Source organism: Erpetoichthys calabaricus, chromosome 2 (assembly GCF_900747795.2).
Source record: "Erpetoichthys calabaricus chromosome 2, fErpCal1.3, whole genome shotgun sequence".
NCBI lineage: Eukaryota > Metazoa > Chordata > Cladistia > Polypteriformes > Polypteridae > Erpetoichthys > Erpetoichthys calabaricus.
In genome coordinates, this window is record NC_041395.2 from 110887486 (window position 1) to 110905778 (window position 18293).

General features: G+C 36.7%; 1 protein-coding gene across 1 annotated transcript in view; it reads right to left on the minus strand.

Annotated features, from left to right (window-relative positions):
• Nucleotides 1-18293, minus strand: part of dagla (diacylglycerol lipase, alpha) — a 343026-nt gene that overhangs the window by 176838 nt on the left and 147895 nt on the right. The window contains 2 exon segments of the mRNA XM_051923753.1: nucleotides 15369-15535; nucleotides 16629-16776. Of these exon segments, the coding sequence (XP_051779713.1) occupies nucleotides 15369-15535; nucleotides 16629-16753 (292 nt within the window). The 5' untranslated portion in view covers nucleotides 16754-16776.

Consider the following 18293-nt stretch of genomic DNA (forward strand, 5'->3'; position numbering starts at 1 on the left):
CACAGGGCCATGTAGGTTTGGATTTTTTTTCTCCCTAAATAATAAACACCATCATTTAAAAACTGCATTTTGTGTTTACTTGTGTTATATTTGACTAATGGTTAAATGTGTTTGATGATCAGAAACATTTTGTGTGACACACATGCAAAAGAATAAGAAATCAGGAAGGGGGCAAATAGTTTTTCACACCACTGTACATATATATACACATATACATACATATATATATATCCACATATACATATACATACATACATATATATATATATATATATATATATATATATATATCCACATATACATATACATACATACATATATATATATATATATCCACATATACATACATACATATATATATATATATCCACATATACATATACATACATATATATATATATATATATCCACATATACATATACATACATACATATATATATATATCCACATATACATATACATACATACATATATATATATATCCACATATACATATACATACATACATATATATATATATCCACATATACATATACATACATACATATATATATATCCACATATACATATACATACATACATATATATATATATATATATCCACATATACATATATACATATATATATCCACATATACATATACATACATACATACATATATATATATGTCCACATATACATATACATACATACATTCATATATCCACATACATACATACATACATACATACATACATACATACATACATACATACATACATACATACATACATACATACATATATATATATATATATACTTGCAAAATACCCGCGCTTCGCAGCGGAGAAGTAGTGTGTTAAAGAGGATATGTAAACATATATATACTTATACATATATACATATCTACATATACACATATCTACATATACACATACATACATAATGCGTTGTAACACGGGCTGTGATTGCTACTTGGGAGGGAGACGACAAATAACAACTTCCCGCTTTCTAATCGGGCCTGTGATTGGTGCTTTGACTGATTCCCAGATCCAACAGTATCTCCCCTTAGGAGAGGCGTTAGGCAAGTGTAATTGAATAGCGGTGCTGCAAGTTTAGCTTACACCTGTTTTTAAGGCTTATTGACTGAAAGGGGCTTTCATGAAAAAAGTTAGGGCTTTGCTACAGGATACACCCTCCACAAGTTAAGGAAGTAAAAATAAAGGTATATATTTCTATTTAATTTAAACCTTTTAAGTTTGTATGCAGGCGGTATGGTGGCGCAGTGAAAGGTGCCAGTTAGGAGACCCGGGTTTGCTTCCCTGCGTGGAGTTTGAATGTTCTCCCCATGTCTGTCTGGGTTTCCTTCCGGGTACTCCGGTTTCCTCCCACAGTCCAAAGACATGCAGGTTAGGTGCATTGGCGATTCTAAATTGTCCCTGGTGTGTGGGGGTGTGTGGGTGTGTGCGCCCTGCGGTGGGCTGGCACCTTGCCCGGGGTTTGTTTCCTGCCTTGTGCCCTGTGTTGGCAGGGATTGGCTCCTGTATTTAGGATATAGCGGGTTGGATAATGGATGGATGGACATTTGTATGCATAGCCCCATTTGCCCGTTTTCGTTTTTTTTCTTTCTTCAGTAATATTTCAGCAAACCCGGAGCTTGTCAGTTCAAATCCTGGTACTGACACCACTGTGTGACCCTGAGGAAGTCACTTCACCTGCCTGTGCTGCAAAAAACAAAAGTACTGTAACAAATTGTACCTCAGATGTTGCAAGTTGCTGGAATAAAGGCATAAGTCAAATAGATAAATATACAGTATATTATACACATAGGAACTATTCATTTATTTTCAGTTAAGTCATCTGCAGCAAACTTTTATAAATGAGGGTTTCTCCTTTTTAGATAGTGCAAACTGTTTCTTCTTCATTGAGGTTTTCTCTTGGAGACCTTTTTTCATTTCATTGAAAATTAAAGCAGCAGCTGCCAAAATATGTAGCTTTCTTATTAATTTTTCAACATTGTGTAAAATAAATTTATAAAGTAACATAAAAGGTTTAAATACGGGTTATCCTTTTACACTAAAATATTACTAAAGAGATACAAAAAAAGTAAAATGCATATGTTGTTTTTCTTTAAGGAGATTAAATATTACTGAAGAAAGAAAAAAAAAAACTAAAACAGCCAAATGGGGCTATGCATACGAACTTAAAAGGTTTAAATAAAACAGAAATATATACCTTTATTTTTACTCCCTTAACTTGTGGAGGGTGTATCCTGTAGCAAAGCCCTAAGTTTTTTCGTGAAAACCCGTTTCAGTCAATAAGTCTTAAAAACAGGTGTAAAGATATTGACAATAAGCTACGCAAACCCACCAAGACATGGAATCATTTAAATCAAGGCGCGAGTCGAAAAACATCATCCCATACTATCAGTTAACGATTAACACATTTCTATATGTATTGTAAGCATACAATACAACTGATAATATGTTGTGCTTATTATCTGGTGTACCGACATTTCTGCGCGTTTAACGACTGAAATCCAACGTGGTTTGTGCCCTTCAGAATGAAAACAGTTTGCATTTACCTTTTTAATAAAAGGCGAGCTTGTAAGCCTGAGAAATCACCCCGTAAATGCACACGTTTAATTGCACATGTGTTAATATGTATGCTTACACACTGTTTCTTCTTCATTGAGGTTTTCTCTAGTATGTAGATCGGGGTAATTACATTCACGGCATTCGTAGTCTGAATCACAATCTGATTGTATGGGTGGTTACCTACCAGGTAACGCTTATGGTTGGCCAGCAAGTCAGCTAACATCAGCCACGGTGCCTTCAGTTGTGAGAAGCAGATCATAGAATGGTTGAAAATAGTTTACTGTCAAATAATGCAAAGAGTACGCGACACGTGTTTCGTCCTAATTCTTGGCTCATCAGGCGTACACACTCACTGCACTCGCTTATGGTAATCGAACCTCGGACGTCAGCGCTAGAGGCGAAGCCCCTAACATTGCGCCACGGCGTGTGGTTCGTTTATTTGACAGCATGTAGATCGGGGTAATTACATTCACGGCATTTTACATATAAAATCCGCGATGGAGTGAAGCCGTGAAAGGCGAAGCGCGATATAGCGAGGGATTACTATATATATATATATATATATATATATATATATATATATATATATATATATATATATATACATATATATATTATATATATATATATATATATATATTATATATATATATATATATATGTATGTATATATATATGTAGATATGTGTATATATATATGTAGATATGTGTATATATATGTAGATATGTGTATATATGTAGATATGTAAATATATATGTATATATATGTGTCTGTGTGTGTATATATATGTATGTGTATATATGTATATGTGTGTGTATGTATGTGTGTATATGTATGTTGATATGTGTATATATATATATATATATATATATATATATATATATATATGTATATATATATGTGGATGTGTATATGTATATATATATATATATATGTAGATATGTGTATATGTAGATATGTATATATATGTATATATGTATATGTATATATATGTTTATGTGTGTGTGTGTGTGTGTATCTATAGTAATAAAAGGCAAAGCCCTCACTGACTGACTGACTGACTGACTGACTGACTGACTGACTGACTGACTGACTGACTGACTGACTCACTCACTCACTCATCACTAATTCTCCAACTTCCCGTGTAGGTGGAAGGCTGAAATTTGGCAGGATCATTCCTTTCACCTTACTTACAAAAGTTAGGCAGGTTTCATTTCGAAATTCAAAGCGTAACGGTCAAAACTGGAACCTCTTTTTTGTCCATATACTGTAATGGACGGGGGCGGAGTCGCGTATCGCGTCATCACGCCTCCTCATTCTGAAGGGCACAAACCACGTTGGATTTTGTAATGATAGTTGATTAGTAAGGTCTATTAAGGGATACTTACAGAATGATTAGTAATGCCTGTGAATGCCGATGCAAGTAGGAGAATGGGCGTGAACTAAAGAACGAGTAGTAACATGTACAGTAAATGTCTCTAAAGTCTGTCTATTAAAAAGTTATTTTATCTTTCAATCCTGTGTATTGATTAAACTACGAACCTAACAAGATCACTACATGGTGTCAGAAGTGGCGGATTGGAAGAGGAATGCTTTTGAACGAGTCTCGTGTCTGTGAGTAACCCGAAAACGTGGTCAGAAAGCGCTAAGACGTTCTAGCAAAAGAGAAAAAAAAATATAGAAGGATTACAGCCCCCACCAAATCTCCAGTTAAAAGGAAATGTAGCTGAAAATTGGAAAAGATTTAAACAGATATTCGAGTTGTATCTTGCTGCGATTGAAGCAGATAGGAAAAGTGAAAAAATGAAACCGTCTATGCTTCTACATGTAATTGGCGAAGAGGCGCTAGAGGTGTATAACAATTTTCATTTTGAAGAAGATGGAGACAATATGAAATTGAACAAAATAGTTGAAAAATTCGAAGCGTATTGCAACCCAAAGCGCAATGTGACGTTTGAGCGGCACAAGTTTTTTACATGTTTCCTGAAAAGCGGTGAAACAATAGACCAGTATGTGACGGAATTGCGTAATAGGAGCTGTTCTAAGAAGAAACCGTCGAGACATCAAAGGACCAATAACCTCTAATCAGAACACTAACACCAGTGAAACAAATATTAACGAGAAAACAAGTATAAATCAGGAAAGAACATCTCAACTGCAAACACAATTAACCAGAAGATCAAAACGTCAAGTAAAACCACCAGAACGACTCACTGAAACATGTTGAGGATTAAAGGAACATTTTCAATTAAGAAATGCTGAATTCCTTTAACAGTTGTGCTTTTTATACATAGTTTGAATGCTGGATGTATGCCTGAAATGTTCTGGATAGTTCAGTTGTTTGAAGTGATAAAGTTTATCAAAGTAGCATTTGAAATGTATAACATTACTAAGCTTATAAGTACTGCCTTACTTCTCTTTAAGAAAGGAAGATGTAATGATACTTAATTTAAACGATTCCATGTCTTGGTGGGTTTGCGTAGCTTATTGTCAATATCTTTACACCTGTTTTTAAGACTTATTGACTGAAATGGGCTTTCACGAAAAAAGTTAGGGCTTTGCTACAGGATACACCCTCCACAAGTTAAGGAAGTAAAAATAAAAGTATATATTTCTGTTTTATTTAAACTTTTTAAGTTCATATGCATAGCCCCATTTGGCTGTTTTAGTTTTTTTTTTTTTCTTTCTTCAGTAATATTTAATCTCCTTAAAGAAAAACAACATATGCATTTTACTTTTTTTGTATCTCTTTAGTAATATTTTAGTGTAAAAGGATAACCAGTATTTAAACATTTTATGTTACTTTATAAAGTTATTTTACACAATGTTGAAAAATTAATAAGAAAGCTACATATTTTGGTAGCTGCTGCTTTAATTTTCAATGAAATGAAAAAAGCTCTCCAAGAGAAAACCTCAATGAAGAAGAAACAGTTTGCACTATCTAAAAAGGAGAAACCCTCATTTATAAAGGTTTGCTGCAGATGACTTAACTGAAAATAAATGAATAGTTCCTATGTGTATAATACATATTTATCTATTTTACTTATGCCTTTATTCTAGCAACTTGCAACATCTGAGGTACAATTTGTTACATTACTTTTGTTTTTTGTAGCACAGGCAGGTGAAGTGACTTCCTCAGCGTCACACAGTGGTGTCAGTACCAGGATTTGAAGCGCGGGTATTTTGCTAGTATATATATATATATATATATATATATATATATATATATATATAGATATACACACATACATACATATATACATATATACATATATATATATATATATACATACACACATACATATATATACATATATATATATATATACATACATACATATATATACATACACACATACATACATATATATATATACTAGCAAAATACCCACGCTTCGCAGCGGAGAAGTAGTGTGTTAAAGAGGTTATGAAAAAAAAAAGGAAACATAAATAACGTAACATGATTGTCAATGTAGTTGTGTTGTCATTGTTATGAGTGTTGCTGTCTTTTATATAATGTACACACACACACACACATAAACATATATATACATATACATATATATACATATCTACATATACACATATCTACATATATATATACATATACACATCCACATATATATACACACACATATATATATATATATATACACACATACATAAACACACACATATACATACACACACAGACACATATATATACATAAATATTTACATATCTACATATATACACATCTACATATATACACATATATATACATATCTACATATATATATATATATATATGTAATTGTGTTGTCATTGTTATGAGTGTTGCTGTCATATATATATATATATATAGCAAAATACCCACGCTTCGCAGCGGAGAAGTAGTGTGTTGAAGAGGTTATGTAAACATATATATATATATATATATATATATATATATATATATACATATATATACATATCTACATATACAGATATCTACATATAGCAAAATACCCGCGCTTCGCAGCGGAGAAGTAGTGTGTTAAAGAGGTTATCTAACTATATATATACATAAACATATATACATATATATACATATACACATCCACATATACATATATATATACATATACAAATTTACATATCAACATATATATATATATATATATATATATATATATATATATATATATATAGATTGTGGGATATGGCCGGCCTGTCACCCTGGCCATCACCCCCAGGCCGCCAGATGGAGCTGTCCCTGCTGCATGGAAGTGCCCCGAATACCAGCAGGGAATCATGGACGATGGAGTTTTCCTTTACAGCCCTGCTGGATATCACAGGGGCCAACAGATGACGCTGCAGGGAGGCCCAGAGAGGAGTTTGTGCCCTATAACATGGAAGTTTGTCGTAGGCATGTTCCGGGTTGAAGAAAAGGACTTTTTATCTGACCCGGAAGTGATAAGAAATCACATGGGCTGTAGGATGGGAAACACTTCCGGGTCAGGAAATATAAAAGGACTATGGGAAATCCCAGACGTCGAGCTGAGCTGGGTGGAAGGAGGGCAACGCGTCTGGGAGTGGAGGATTGTGTATTGTTATTTGATTATTGATTTACTACTGAGTATTGTGGAGAGGAGGGTGCTTTGTGCACTACTATTATTATTATTATTAAACCATTATTTGGACTTTTACCTGGTGTCTGATGTCTAGTCTGAGGGTTCAAGGGGTCACGGAGGCCCTTAATCTATCACAGTTGGCATAGTTTCGGCAGGATTCTCTGGTCGTCAGTTGGCAGAGGACCTGAATTTAAATAATTTTTACTGTGGACAGAACCCTGAGTAGACAACTTTCTGACACACTGCAAGGTTGCCAAAACCTTCTGTTTCCAAGACCGTCATGGGGAAGAAAAAACTTAAGCAGAGCGGCAGCCCAAGTGGAGGTCCTATGTTTAATATGGCCAATGCTCAAGACGAGCCATGGAGCGGTTACGCGTCTCGGGAGAGACATCCGGAGGAGGACGACTTCAAAGAGGTATGTGCCGGGGAAGCATTTGAAAACCATTTTAAAATAACCCATTTTGTCCTGTGCACATACCTCCCAGGTGTCAATCCGGAGACTCTGCGGAGGGCAGGAAAACCTCCTGAAGATGACGGTGTACGCTCATCACGGCCTGAAAATAAAACGAAGGACTTCCGCATGTCGGGTGCTGGTGAAGGGCACGTGACCACCCCGGAAAGAGTGGGGGACATAGACGGTACGCGTCCTGATGTTTTCGTCTTCACCCCGGAAAAGACGGACTTGGTTTTTCTGAAAAGGAAAGGGGAGGCGAGCGAAGCACCGCTCTCCCTACAAAAAGGTAAGGAGGTTCGGGAAATGACTGAGCGATCTGTCGATAAATTGAGTCAGACGGACCGCAGTCAGCCAAAAGTGGCACCGTGGACCTCCGAAAACTCCAAATCCCAGGTTCCCTTGCGGAACCCGTCAGAGCACGTGCCAGGAGCGGGCGTGCTCATTGGCTCCCAGCTGGAGGGTAAGGCTAGTGATCTCCTGAGCATACCTCCGGCTGAATTAAATAACTTTTTGGACGTGCACGAGCTGGAGAAGTTGCTTCAGCCCGTTCACAGTTTCTTACAGATTGTGGCAACAATACAGACGATTGTTGGAGAGTTGGGAGCAGCAGCTGAAGCGCCGTTAAAAAAGCTGGATGAATACCTACGGCGGTTTGGTAGAGAGCGTCCCATGTTATATGATTTGGCGGTACAAGTAGGAAATGCCGGTACCGTATATAATGAAATAGGGACGCAGTGTGAAACGGGCCCGCATTTGATAAGTAGCGGGTGCCAAACCACTACGAGCCCAACAAGAGATTGTGGTGTGATGACAGAAGGGGCGGAGGAAGCGCCAGTCAAACCGGAGCAGCTGAAAAGTGCTGTCTCTCGGGGTGATGCGGGGCTGAAGACGCCGCCCCTAATTAAGGTAAAAATGATGGGCGTTCAGACAGAAAAAGGGCTCTCTTTTACTAATAGAGAGATCCAAACTGTGGAAAAGCCCCAGATTAAACAGGAGATCCTAAAAGAGAAATGGGAGTCTCCTGATAAAGTGATGAGGGAGTTGTCACTAGGTACTGGAGGGGCGGAGGAAGTGCCAATCAAACCGGGGCAGCTGGAAAGTGCTGTTACCCGGAGCGATGTGGTACTGACGCCGCCTCCTAAATTGCATAGAACAATGGGCGTGCAAACTGCAAAAAGGCTCTCTTTTCTCCATAGAGAGCCTCAAGCTGAGCACAAGCCCCAGAGAAAGCAGGAGATCCCCAAAATAAAATACGGGTCTCCTGACACAGTAGAGAGAAGGGCGGAGTATACTGAGGCGGCTATAAAACCTCCCTTGGCGGAGAAAGGGGAGGAGTTGACGGAGTTCCCAAGGTGTTTCCGGTCACGCAGAGGGTTACAAACGGGAGGACGGCGGCTATGCTACGACTGCTGCCGGCCGGGCCACTTATGGCGAAGTTGTCCTCGGAGGACGGGGGATCAGAGGGATTTCCGATACAACGTTCCCCCTAGGTTCTCCGAGGAGTCTCGACGACGTAGCCATGGCCCGACCCATGGACCCTCCTGGAGAAGGACGTCCCTCGCGGGGCTGGCCGCTTCGAACCTTGGTTCTTCGCTGGGGGGGGGATACTGTGGGATATGGCCGGCCTGTCACCCTGGCCAACACCCCCAGGCCGCCAGATGGAGCTGTCCCTGCTGCATGGAAGTGCCCTGAATACCAGCAGGGAATCATGGACGATGGAGTTTTCCTTTACAGCCCTGCTGGATATCACAGGGGCCAACAGATGACGCTGCAGGGAGGCCCAGAGAGGAGTTTGTGCCCTATAACCCGGAAGTTCGTCGTAGGCAAGTTCCGGGTTGAAGAAAAGGACTTTTTATCTGACCCGGAAGTGATAAGAAATCACATGGACTGTAGGATGGGAAACACTTCCGGGTCAGGAAATATAAAAGGACTATGGGAAATCCCAGACGTCGAGCTGAGCTGGGTGGAAGGAGGGCAACGCGTCTGGGAGTGGAGGATTGTGTATTGTTATTTGATTATTGATTTATTACTGAGTATTGTGGAGAGGAGGGTGCTTTGTGCACTACTATTATTATTATTATTATTAAACCATTATTTGGACTTTTACCTGGTGTCTGACGTCTAGTCTGAGGGTTCAAGGGGTCACGGAGGCCCTTAATCTATCACAAGATATAAATATAGACATACATACATACATTCACATATATATATATATATATATATATATATATATATATATATACTGTATATATACATATCTACTTATTGGCTCCTGTATTTAGGATATAGCGGGTTGGATAATGGATGGACGGACATTTGTATGCATAGCCCTATTTGCCCGTTTTCGTTTTTTTTCTTTCTTCAGTAATATTTCAGTAAACCCGGAGCTTGTCAGTTCAAATCCTGGTACTGACACCACTGTGTGACCCTGAGGAAGTCACTTCACCTGCCTGTGCTGCAAAAAACAAAAGTAATGTAACAAATTGTACCTCAGATGTTGCAAGTTGCTGGAATAAAGGCATAAGTCAAATAGATAAATATGTATTATACACATAGGAACTATTCATTTATTTTCAGTTAAGTCATCTGCAGCAAACTTTTATAAATGAGGGTTTCTCATTTTTAGATAGTGCAAACTGTTTCTTCTTCATTGACGTTTTCTCTTGGAGAGCTTTTTTCATTTCATTGAAAATTAAAGCAGCAGCTGCCAAAATATGTAGCTTTCTTATTAATTTTTCAACATTGTGTAAAATAAATTTATAAAGTAACACAAAAAGTTTAAATACTGGTTATCCTTTTACACTAAAATATTACTAAAGAGATACAAAAAAAGTTAAATGTATATGTTCTTTTTCTTTAAGGAGATTAAATATTACTGAAGAAAGAAAAAAAAAAATTAAACAGCCAAATGGGGCTATGCATACAAACTTAAAAGGTTTAAATAAAACAGAAATATATATTTTATTTTTACTTGCTTAACTTGTGGAGGGTGTATCCTGTAGCAAAGCCCTAACTTTTTTCGTGAAAGCCCGTTTCAGTCAATAAGTCTTAAAAAAAGGGATATTGACAATAAGCTAAGCAAACCCAGGAAGACGTGGAATCGTTTAAATCAAGTATCATTACATCTTCCTTTCTTAAAGAGAAGTAAGGCAGTACTTATAAGCTTACATATTTATATATAGATATACATACATATATATATATATATATATATATATATATATATATATATATATATATATATATATATATATATATATATATATATATATATATATATATATATATCTATATCTGAAGCCGTGCAAGCACACTCTTGAGAATGCAACGTATAGTTGTACAGAAGAAAAGCAATCTTGCCTCAAATGAATGGCAACCTTTTGTAGGTCTATGAACTTAATTTAAACTTTAGGTTTACACGGTGCTTTCTTTCCAAAGTACCTGCACTCATGAATATGTCTGTATGTGTCAGTCGGTCAAATCCACGCGCTTCGCACCGGCGAAGTACCGCTTTTAAATTTTTATTAAGAAGAAAAGAAAGCCTTTTTAAATTGAGGGAAAATATACTAATAACAGTTTGTTAAGGATCTGTTTTTTTTGTGAAGCTGCCTTCACTCGAGTGATCACTTCGACCTGACTTGGTGGCCAACTATAAGCGTTACCTGGTTGGTAACCACCCATACAATCAAATTGTGAATCAGACTACGAATGCCATGAATGTAATTACCCCTATCTACATGTTGTCAAATAAACGAACCACACGCCGTGGCGCGGAATGTAATTACCCCGATCTACATGTTGTCAAATAAACTAACCACACGCCGTGGCGCAATTTTAGGGGCTTTGCCTGTAGCGCTGACGTCCGAGGTTCGATTCCCGTAAGGGAGTGAAGTGAGTGGCTGGTTACCTACCAGGTAACGCTTATGGTTGGCCAGCAACTGAGGTAACATCAGCCACGGTGCCTTCAGTTGTGAGAAGCAGATCATAGAATGGTTGAAAATAGTTTACTGTCAAATAATGCAAAGAGTACGCGACACGTCTTTCCCCCTTATTCTTGGCTCATCAGGCGTACACACTCACTGCACTTGCTTACGGTAATCGAACCTCGGACGTCAGCGCTAGAGGGGCTTAGCAGCAGTGAAGTATTACTTTTAAATTTTAATTAAGAACAAAAGAAAACCTCAGAAGTTTGATTCCCGTAAGGGAGTGAAGTGAGTGGCTGGTTACCTACCAGGTAACGCTTATGGTTGGCAATCAAGTGACGTAACATCAGCCACGGTGCCTTCAGTTGTGAGAAGCAGATCATAGAATGATTGAAAATAGTTTTGCATTTACCTTTTTAGTAAAAGGTGAGCTTTTAAGCTTGAGAAATCACCCCGTAAATGCACACGTTTAATTGCACATGTGTTAATATGTACGCGTACACAGTATTAAAAGACTGTGAACAACGTCATTTACCTTTGTTCCCGCGTTTGATAAAAGGCGAGCTTTTAAGCCTGAGAAATCACCCTGTAAATGCACACGTTTAATTGCACATGTGTTAATATGTATGCTTACACAGTATTAAAAGACACTCAAAAATTAACGTCATTTACCTTCGTTCCCGCGTTTGACTCGTGCTGTAAATCTCTTCCTTGTTTTTAGTTCACGTGATTACGTAGGAGGCGTGATGACGCGATACGTGACTCCGCCTCCTCCATTAGAGTATATGGACAAAAAACATGTTCCAATTATGACCATTATGCGTAGAATTTCGAAATGAAACCTGCCTAACTTTTGTAAGTAAGCTGTAAGGAATGAGCCTGCCAAATTTCAGCCTTCCACCTACACGGGAAGTTCGAGAATTAGTGATGAGTCAGTCAGTCAGTCAGTCAGTCAGGGCTTTGCCTTTTATTAATATGTATCTATAATAATAAAAGGCAAAGCCCTCACTGACTGATTCACGGGTTGGAAAATGGATGGATGGATGGATGGATGGAAAACCAGAATCAGTGTATTGTTTAATTTAAAATTCAATCATAGCTATTATATTACTATATTAAAATGCCTTTTACTTACTTTAAACACTCAATACCACATAACTGTGTGAGTTACAAAGTACAAACAGGCAGTGTCACAAAATAGTCCATATGTGTACCAGATTTCAAGTCAATAGGTGAAACGGTTTGCGAGCTACAGGTGATTTAAAATCCTGGACAGACAAACGAATAGCCACGGTAGCAAATTACAGAAGAAGATTTTACTGTTTAATAATTTATATTTATATGAAATGTGCTTCTTATATATTACTTCATTTTCTCATATGATAATGATGTTAATGTTGTTTATATTGATTTCTATGTTATTGAAACTGCATGTATGTATGTATGTATGTATATATATATATATGTATATATATGTATATATATATATATATATATATATATATATATATATATATATATATATGTGTGTGTGTGTGTGTATACAAATATATGTGTATACACATACATATATATATATATATATATATATATATATATATATATATATATAAATATATATATATATAAACTAGCAAAATACCCGCGCTTCGCAGCGGAGAAGTAGTGTGTTAAAGAGGTTATGAAAAAGTAAAGGAAACATTTTAAAAATAACGTAACATGATTGTCAATGTAATTGTGTTGTCATTGTTATGTGTGTTGCTGTCATATATATATATACATATACACATACACATATATATATATATAACAGCAACACTCATAACAATGACAACACAATTACATTGACAATCATGTTACGTTATTTTTAAAATGTTTCCTTTACTTTTTCATAACCTCTTTAACACACTACTTCTCCGCTGCGAAGCGCGGGTATTTTGCTATATATATATATATCTGTATGTGTATATATATATATGTGTGTGTATATATATATATATCTGTATGTGTATATATATATGTGTGTGTATGTATATATATATATATATATATATATATATATATATATATATATATATATATATATATCTGTATGTGTATATATATATGTGTGTATATAGATATATATATATATATATATATATATATATATATCTGTATGTGTATATATATATGTGTGTGTATATGTGTATATATATATACTTCTCCGCTGCGAAGCGCAGGTATTTTGCTAGTATATATATATATATATATATATATATATATATATATATATATACACATATACACATATATACATACATACAAACACAAATACATATATATATATATATATATATATATATATATATATATATATATATATATATATATATATATATATAATACCAGTAACAGTGCACTGCTTGAGCGTTCCTAGTTTTCATCCTCTTTCTCTGTACGTTTACCATTCGTTTACTCAGAGGTTGATGCGCTTGCTGCTTCTTGAGTAGCTCTTCTTGTCTCCACCCTAGTGGCCCACTTCTTCTCTTCTTTCGTCGGCATCTTTTTGAATCAATTAAAACTGATTAAGTCAGTGTTTGTGTTGCAATTACTTAGTATGTTTCCTTAATTTTTCACTTAAGCTGGCAGTTAAGTCTTCAATCTGCCTCAAGAATGATTTAACATATGAACAGGTAGAGGAAGTGATGGCGAAAGTGGTAGGGACAAGAACGACGTCCGTACACATGCGCCGCATGGCCGCCCTGCTGCCAAGCGTTGATTCTACAATAAAATAAAATAAAAAGCGGAATAACCTTGGAGGTCAATCATCACCCTGAAAGCGAATAGTAGACATCACGTAGCATATGTGTACCAAATTTCAGTTCAATAGTTACAAGCTACAGGTGACTTAAATCCTGGACAGACAAACGAACAGCCACGGTAGCATATTATATAAGAAAATATGCCACTTTAGTTCACAAAATCTTTAACCTCATGAGGTGCAAAGACAGATAAACTGCAAGGAATTTCAGGGCTTGCCCACCTTGCAGTCTTTTCACAAGTTATCCTGTGTATACTCAAGAATGAGCTGAGTATCCTGATGCGATCATGATAATGTAGCTATTCATATCATGAAGAGCAGAGAATTAGTTGAACAAGATCCTGCTCTTCCGAATACTAGCCTCTGACCCTTGTCATCCAAAAAAAAAAGAAAGATTGAAAATCCACTATGATCTAGAGTACCTACAAACTGGACAAATTGAATACTCCATTAATTTCCAGTTTCAGTGCACAAGAAGTGACGGCAACAACTTAATGGTATAGCCATTCCATTGTGATTTAAAGTAACCAAGCTCTTTTGGTAACTGACATTGATGTAAAATTTACTTAATAAAAGCTGATGAAGTATTATATTCTATTGAAAAATATAGAGGACTTAAAAATGGCTATTGCACATTTGCCACAAGTTTCCAAGTAGTGTGATGGATAGTATTATATTGGGGACCTTCAAAGCTCACCTTGATGTTATCTTGGAGAAATTAAGTGAATTGGATTGGTAAGTTTCCTGTAATTGTTCTAATGTTCTAATGTCAAAAATAAAAATACCTTGGTAAGTAAAACAATGCTTTTGAGCTTTTCATTTTTTTTTGCCATGGGATTTCCACATCAAAAAAAAAACAAAAATCAAACTATAGTATTTGTGTCCTAGAGTACATTTATTTGTTCATTACTGAATGTTATTAATGGAAAAAGTTGACTAGTAGTACTGCTTATAGCCTATTATACTCAACAAGAGTTAAATTTCGTTTGACCGGAGTTATACTGCAAGATACTCACCAAGACGAATGTAGAGGACATACTGTATGGAATCCCGTGGCTCTGTGTACAAGATACTGCCTCTCATGCTCAGCCAAATGATGGCACCTTCACATATCATGCAGCTAATCAGGATCCCCAGATAGCCACGACCATGGTCCACTAGTGTAAGGTGAGCAGGATTGCTCCTGGGGAGTGAGCTACACCAAAAAGTGCCACAGACAAAAACCACCAACCTAAATGGGGGAAAAAAAAACATGTGCCTAAAATAAAGTAATCAACTCTTCTAAACAGAGATAAATACAGTACACATGTTCTAGAAAAAGAACAGTTAATGATGCCTACTAACTTTCTACAGATGTACTGAATATAATGAGGGCTTTGCTATTTTATTTTACTGTAATAATAGTTAAACTATCTGCCTCAAAAACTGTAGAAAGATTAATTGTATATGTTTTTTCCTACAAAAGATCAATGCTTTTTACTTCCATAACATTGGGTACAAGATTTTACTAAAACTGAAAAAGGTTCAGCATGATTTCTTATAATTTCAGCCTTTACAACAGCATAACCTGACATTTCAATAGATGTAGAGAATGTATAGCTTTGATATCCATTATATATGGGCAGTGCCAGTTCTAGGTTATTTTGCGCCCTAAGTGAAGCTTATTAATGCAAAACCCAACTGTTTAGTAGCTAACCTGTGCAGCTGGGTTCCCACCCCACCCCCTTTTGATCTGTGCCCTAGGTGAATGTCTAATTTTCCTTAATGGTGGTGCCAGCAGTGTATATGGGGTAAGCAATGTGTTGTACACAAATGTCTTATTCTTTATTACCAACACTTAATAGTGTCTGACTTTAGGCCAAGTTATGGTCCCTAATTGATACAAGAAATAAAGAAGATTATTTCCGTGATTCATGAGCTACACTAATATTAATTAATATTACTAAACAGAAACATGCATATTAATAGCTTCAGAACCTCTGTTTGTGTCTATTCAGATGGCTTTGATTGTTCACTATTACCACCACTAGTGGCAAAATGATCAAATTCTGTTACTTTATATTTAAACTTTCTAGCTAGGGTATTACATTGAGGTAGAACAACCAATGAATAAAACATTTTCTGACAATTAGTGGAAGTGGTACGCAACTTTAATTAATATGTTTGTTATTTTTATTTCTGTATCTGTCTCTATGGCTACCATCAGAAATTTCACATTCTTTAACTTGAAGTTGACCTCTAGGTGGCTTAAGATGTAAATGCGAGAGAAAACTAGCATAACAGAAAAAATAGTAATGTGCACTCACCAGGCTGTATGTAACAGAAACAAAAAGAGCGCTGGAAGAACCAAATCATCACTACCCACTGACCAGCGCCGCCGGAACACCACCATTCCAGGCATGGCGGTACCTCCCTGTCAATGCCCTGTAGAATAAAAACACATGAAAAGAGAAAGACAGAATGTGTGAAATGCTTTGGAGTGCAAAATCAAAGACATTTCCTAAACAAAAACTGATAAACTGTATACAGCTAAACCATCCATCCATTTTCCAACCCGCTGAATCCGAACACAGGGTCACGGGGGTCTGCTGGAGCCAATCCCAGCCAACACAGGGCACAAGGCAGGAACCAATCCTGGGCAGGGTGCCAACCCACCGCAGGACACACACAAACACACCCACACACCAAGCACACACTAGGGCCAATTTAGAATCGCCAATCCACCTAACCTGCATGTCTTTGGACTGTGGGAGGAAACCGGAGTGCCCGGAGGAAACCCACGCAGACACGGGGAGAACATGCAAACTCCACGCAGGGCGGACCCGGGAAGCGAACCCAGGTCCCCAGATCTCCCAACTGCGAGGCAGCAGTGCTACCCACTGCGCCACCGTGCCGCCCCAGCTAAACCATACTTGCCATATACCTTTCAATCTCTAGTAACTATCTTCACATAATAGTCTAAAACATGCAAAAGTGCAGCCATACAATACAAGTGGGTGTGGTGGTATGTGATTATTTTTGATTTCTCTTTTTATTAGAAGCTATGCTCAGAAAAAAATCTGTATTGTACTTCTAGCAAGAGAGAAGGAGGGCAGGGCATTCTAGTGTGCTGTATGGAAAAGATCACTTGGATGTCAGTACAAGACACAATACCCAGTTTGTGATAAACTATATCTTCTACTGTACCATCTGCTCACCCACACTTCACAGATTATGCAAGATATTGTCACTTCTCTAGGGTGAGGAATGACTATATGATACATAAAACAAATCTGCCCCACTAACAAACACTGAAAGAAGACATAAAATAATTTAATGGACCCAAGGGTTTTCTCTACCTAGAAATCTCTGGATGCATGTAAACCCAATGGGACACAACAAAAACAACCATAACACCAATTAGCTTTAAGCAGAGGATCTCAGAGCACTCAAGTGTACAAAGTGTAATTAGAGATATACTATGCAAAACACCTGCTTCATGCATTTTCAAGTCACATTGCCCTAGTGGTATTGTGTATGCACAACCTACAAAATAATATGAAAAATTATTCAACAATATGAAAGACACAAACTACGCATAAACACCTATGTACTCCTTTAAAATAAGAAAAAAAAATCTTTATTTCATAAAAAAGCTTAGAAAATGTTGGTCTCAAAGCAAATGTCTAGACATAGATTTTCAAAGCAGCTCAGCTGTCAAAGAATGTACACCAAATCAGTGATACTAAAAACAAGGATAATCATCTAACTCTATAAATATTTTTTTTATTAAAACAGCAAGTGTCTGTTAAACATGTATATATTCACATTCACACAGGCAAAGAGAGCTCTCACAAAGAAAATTAATCTTAAGGGAAATGACACATCATTCAGTTCTTGTACATACACACACACACGCAGGCAATTTAGTCATATATGCAACCACTAAAAATACACTCCTA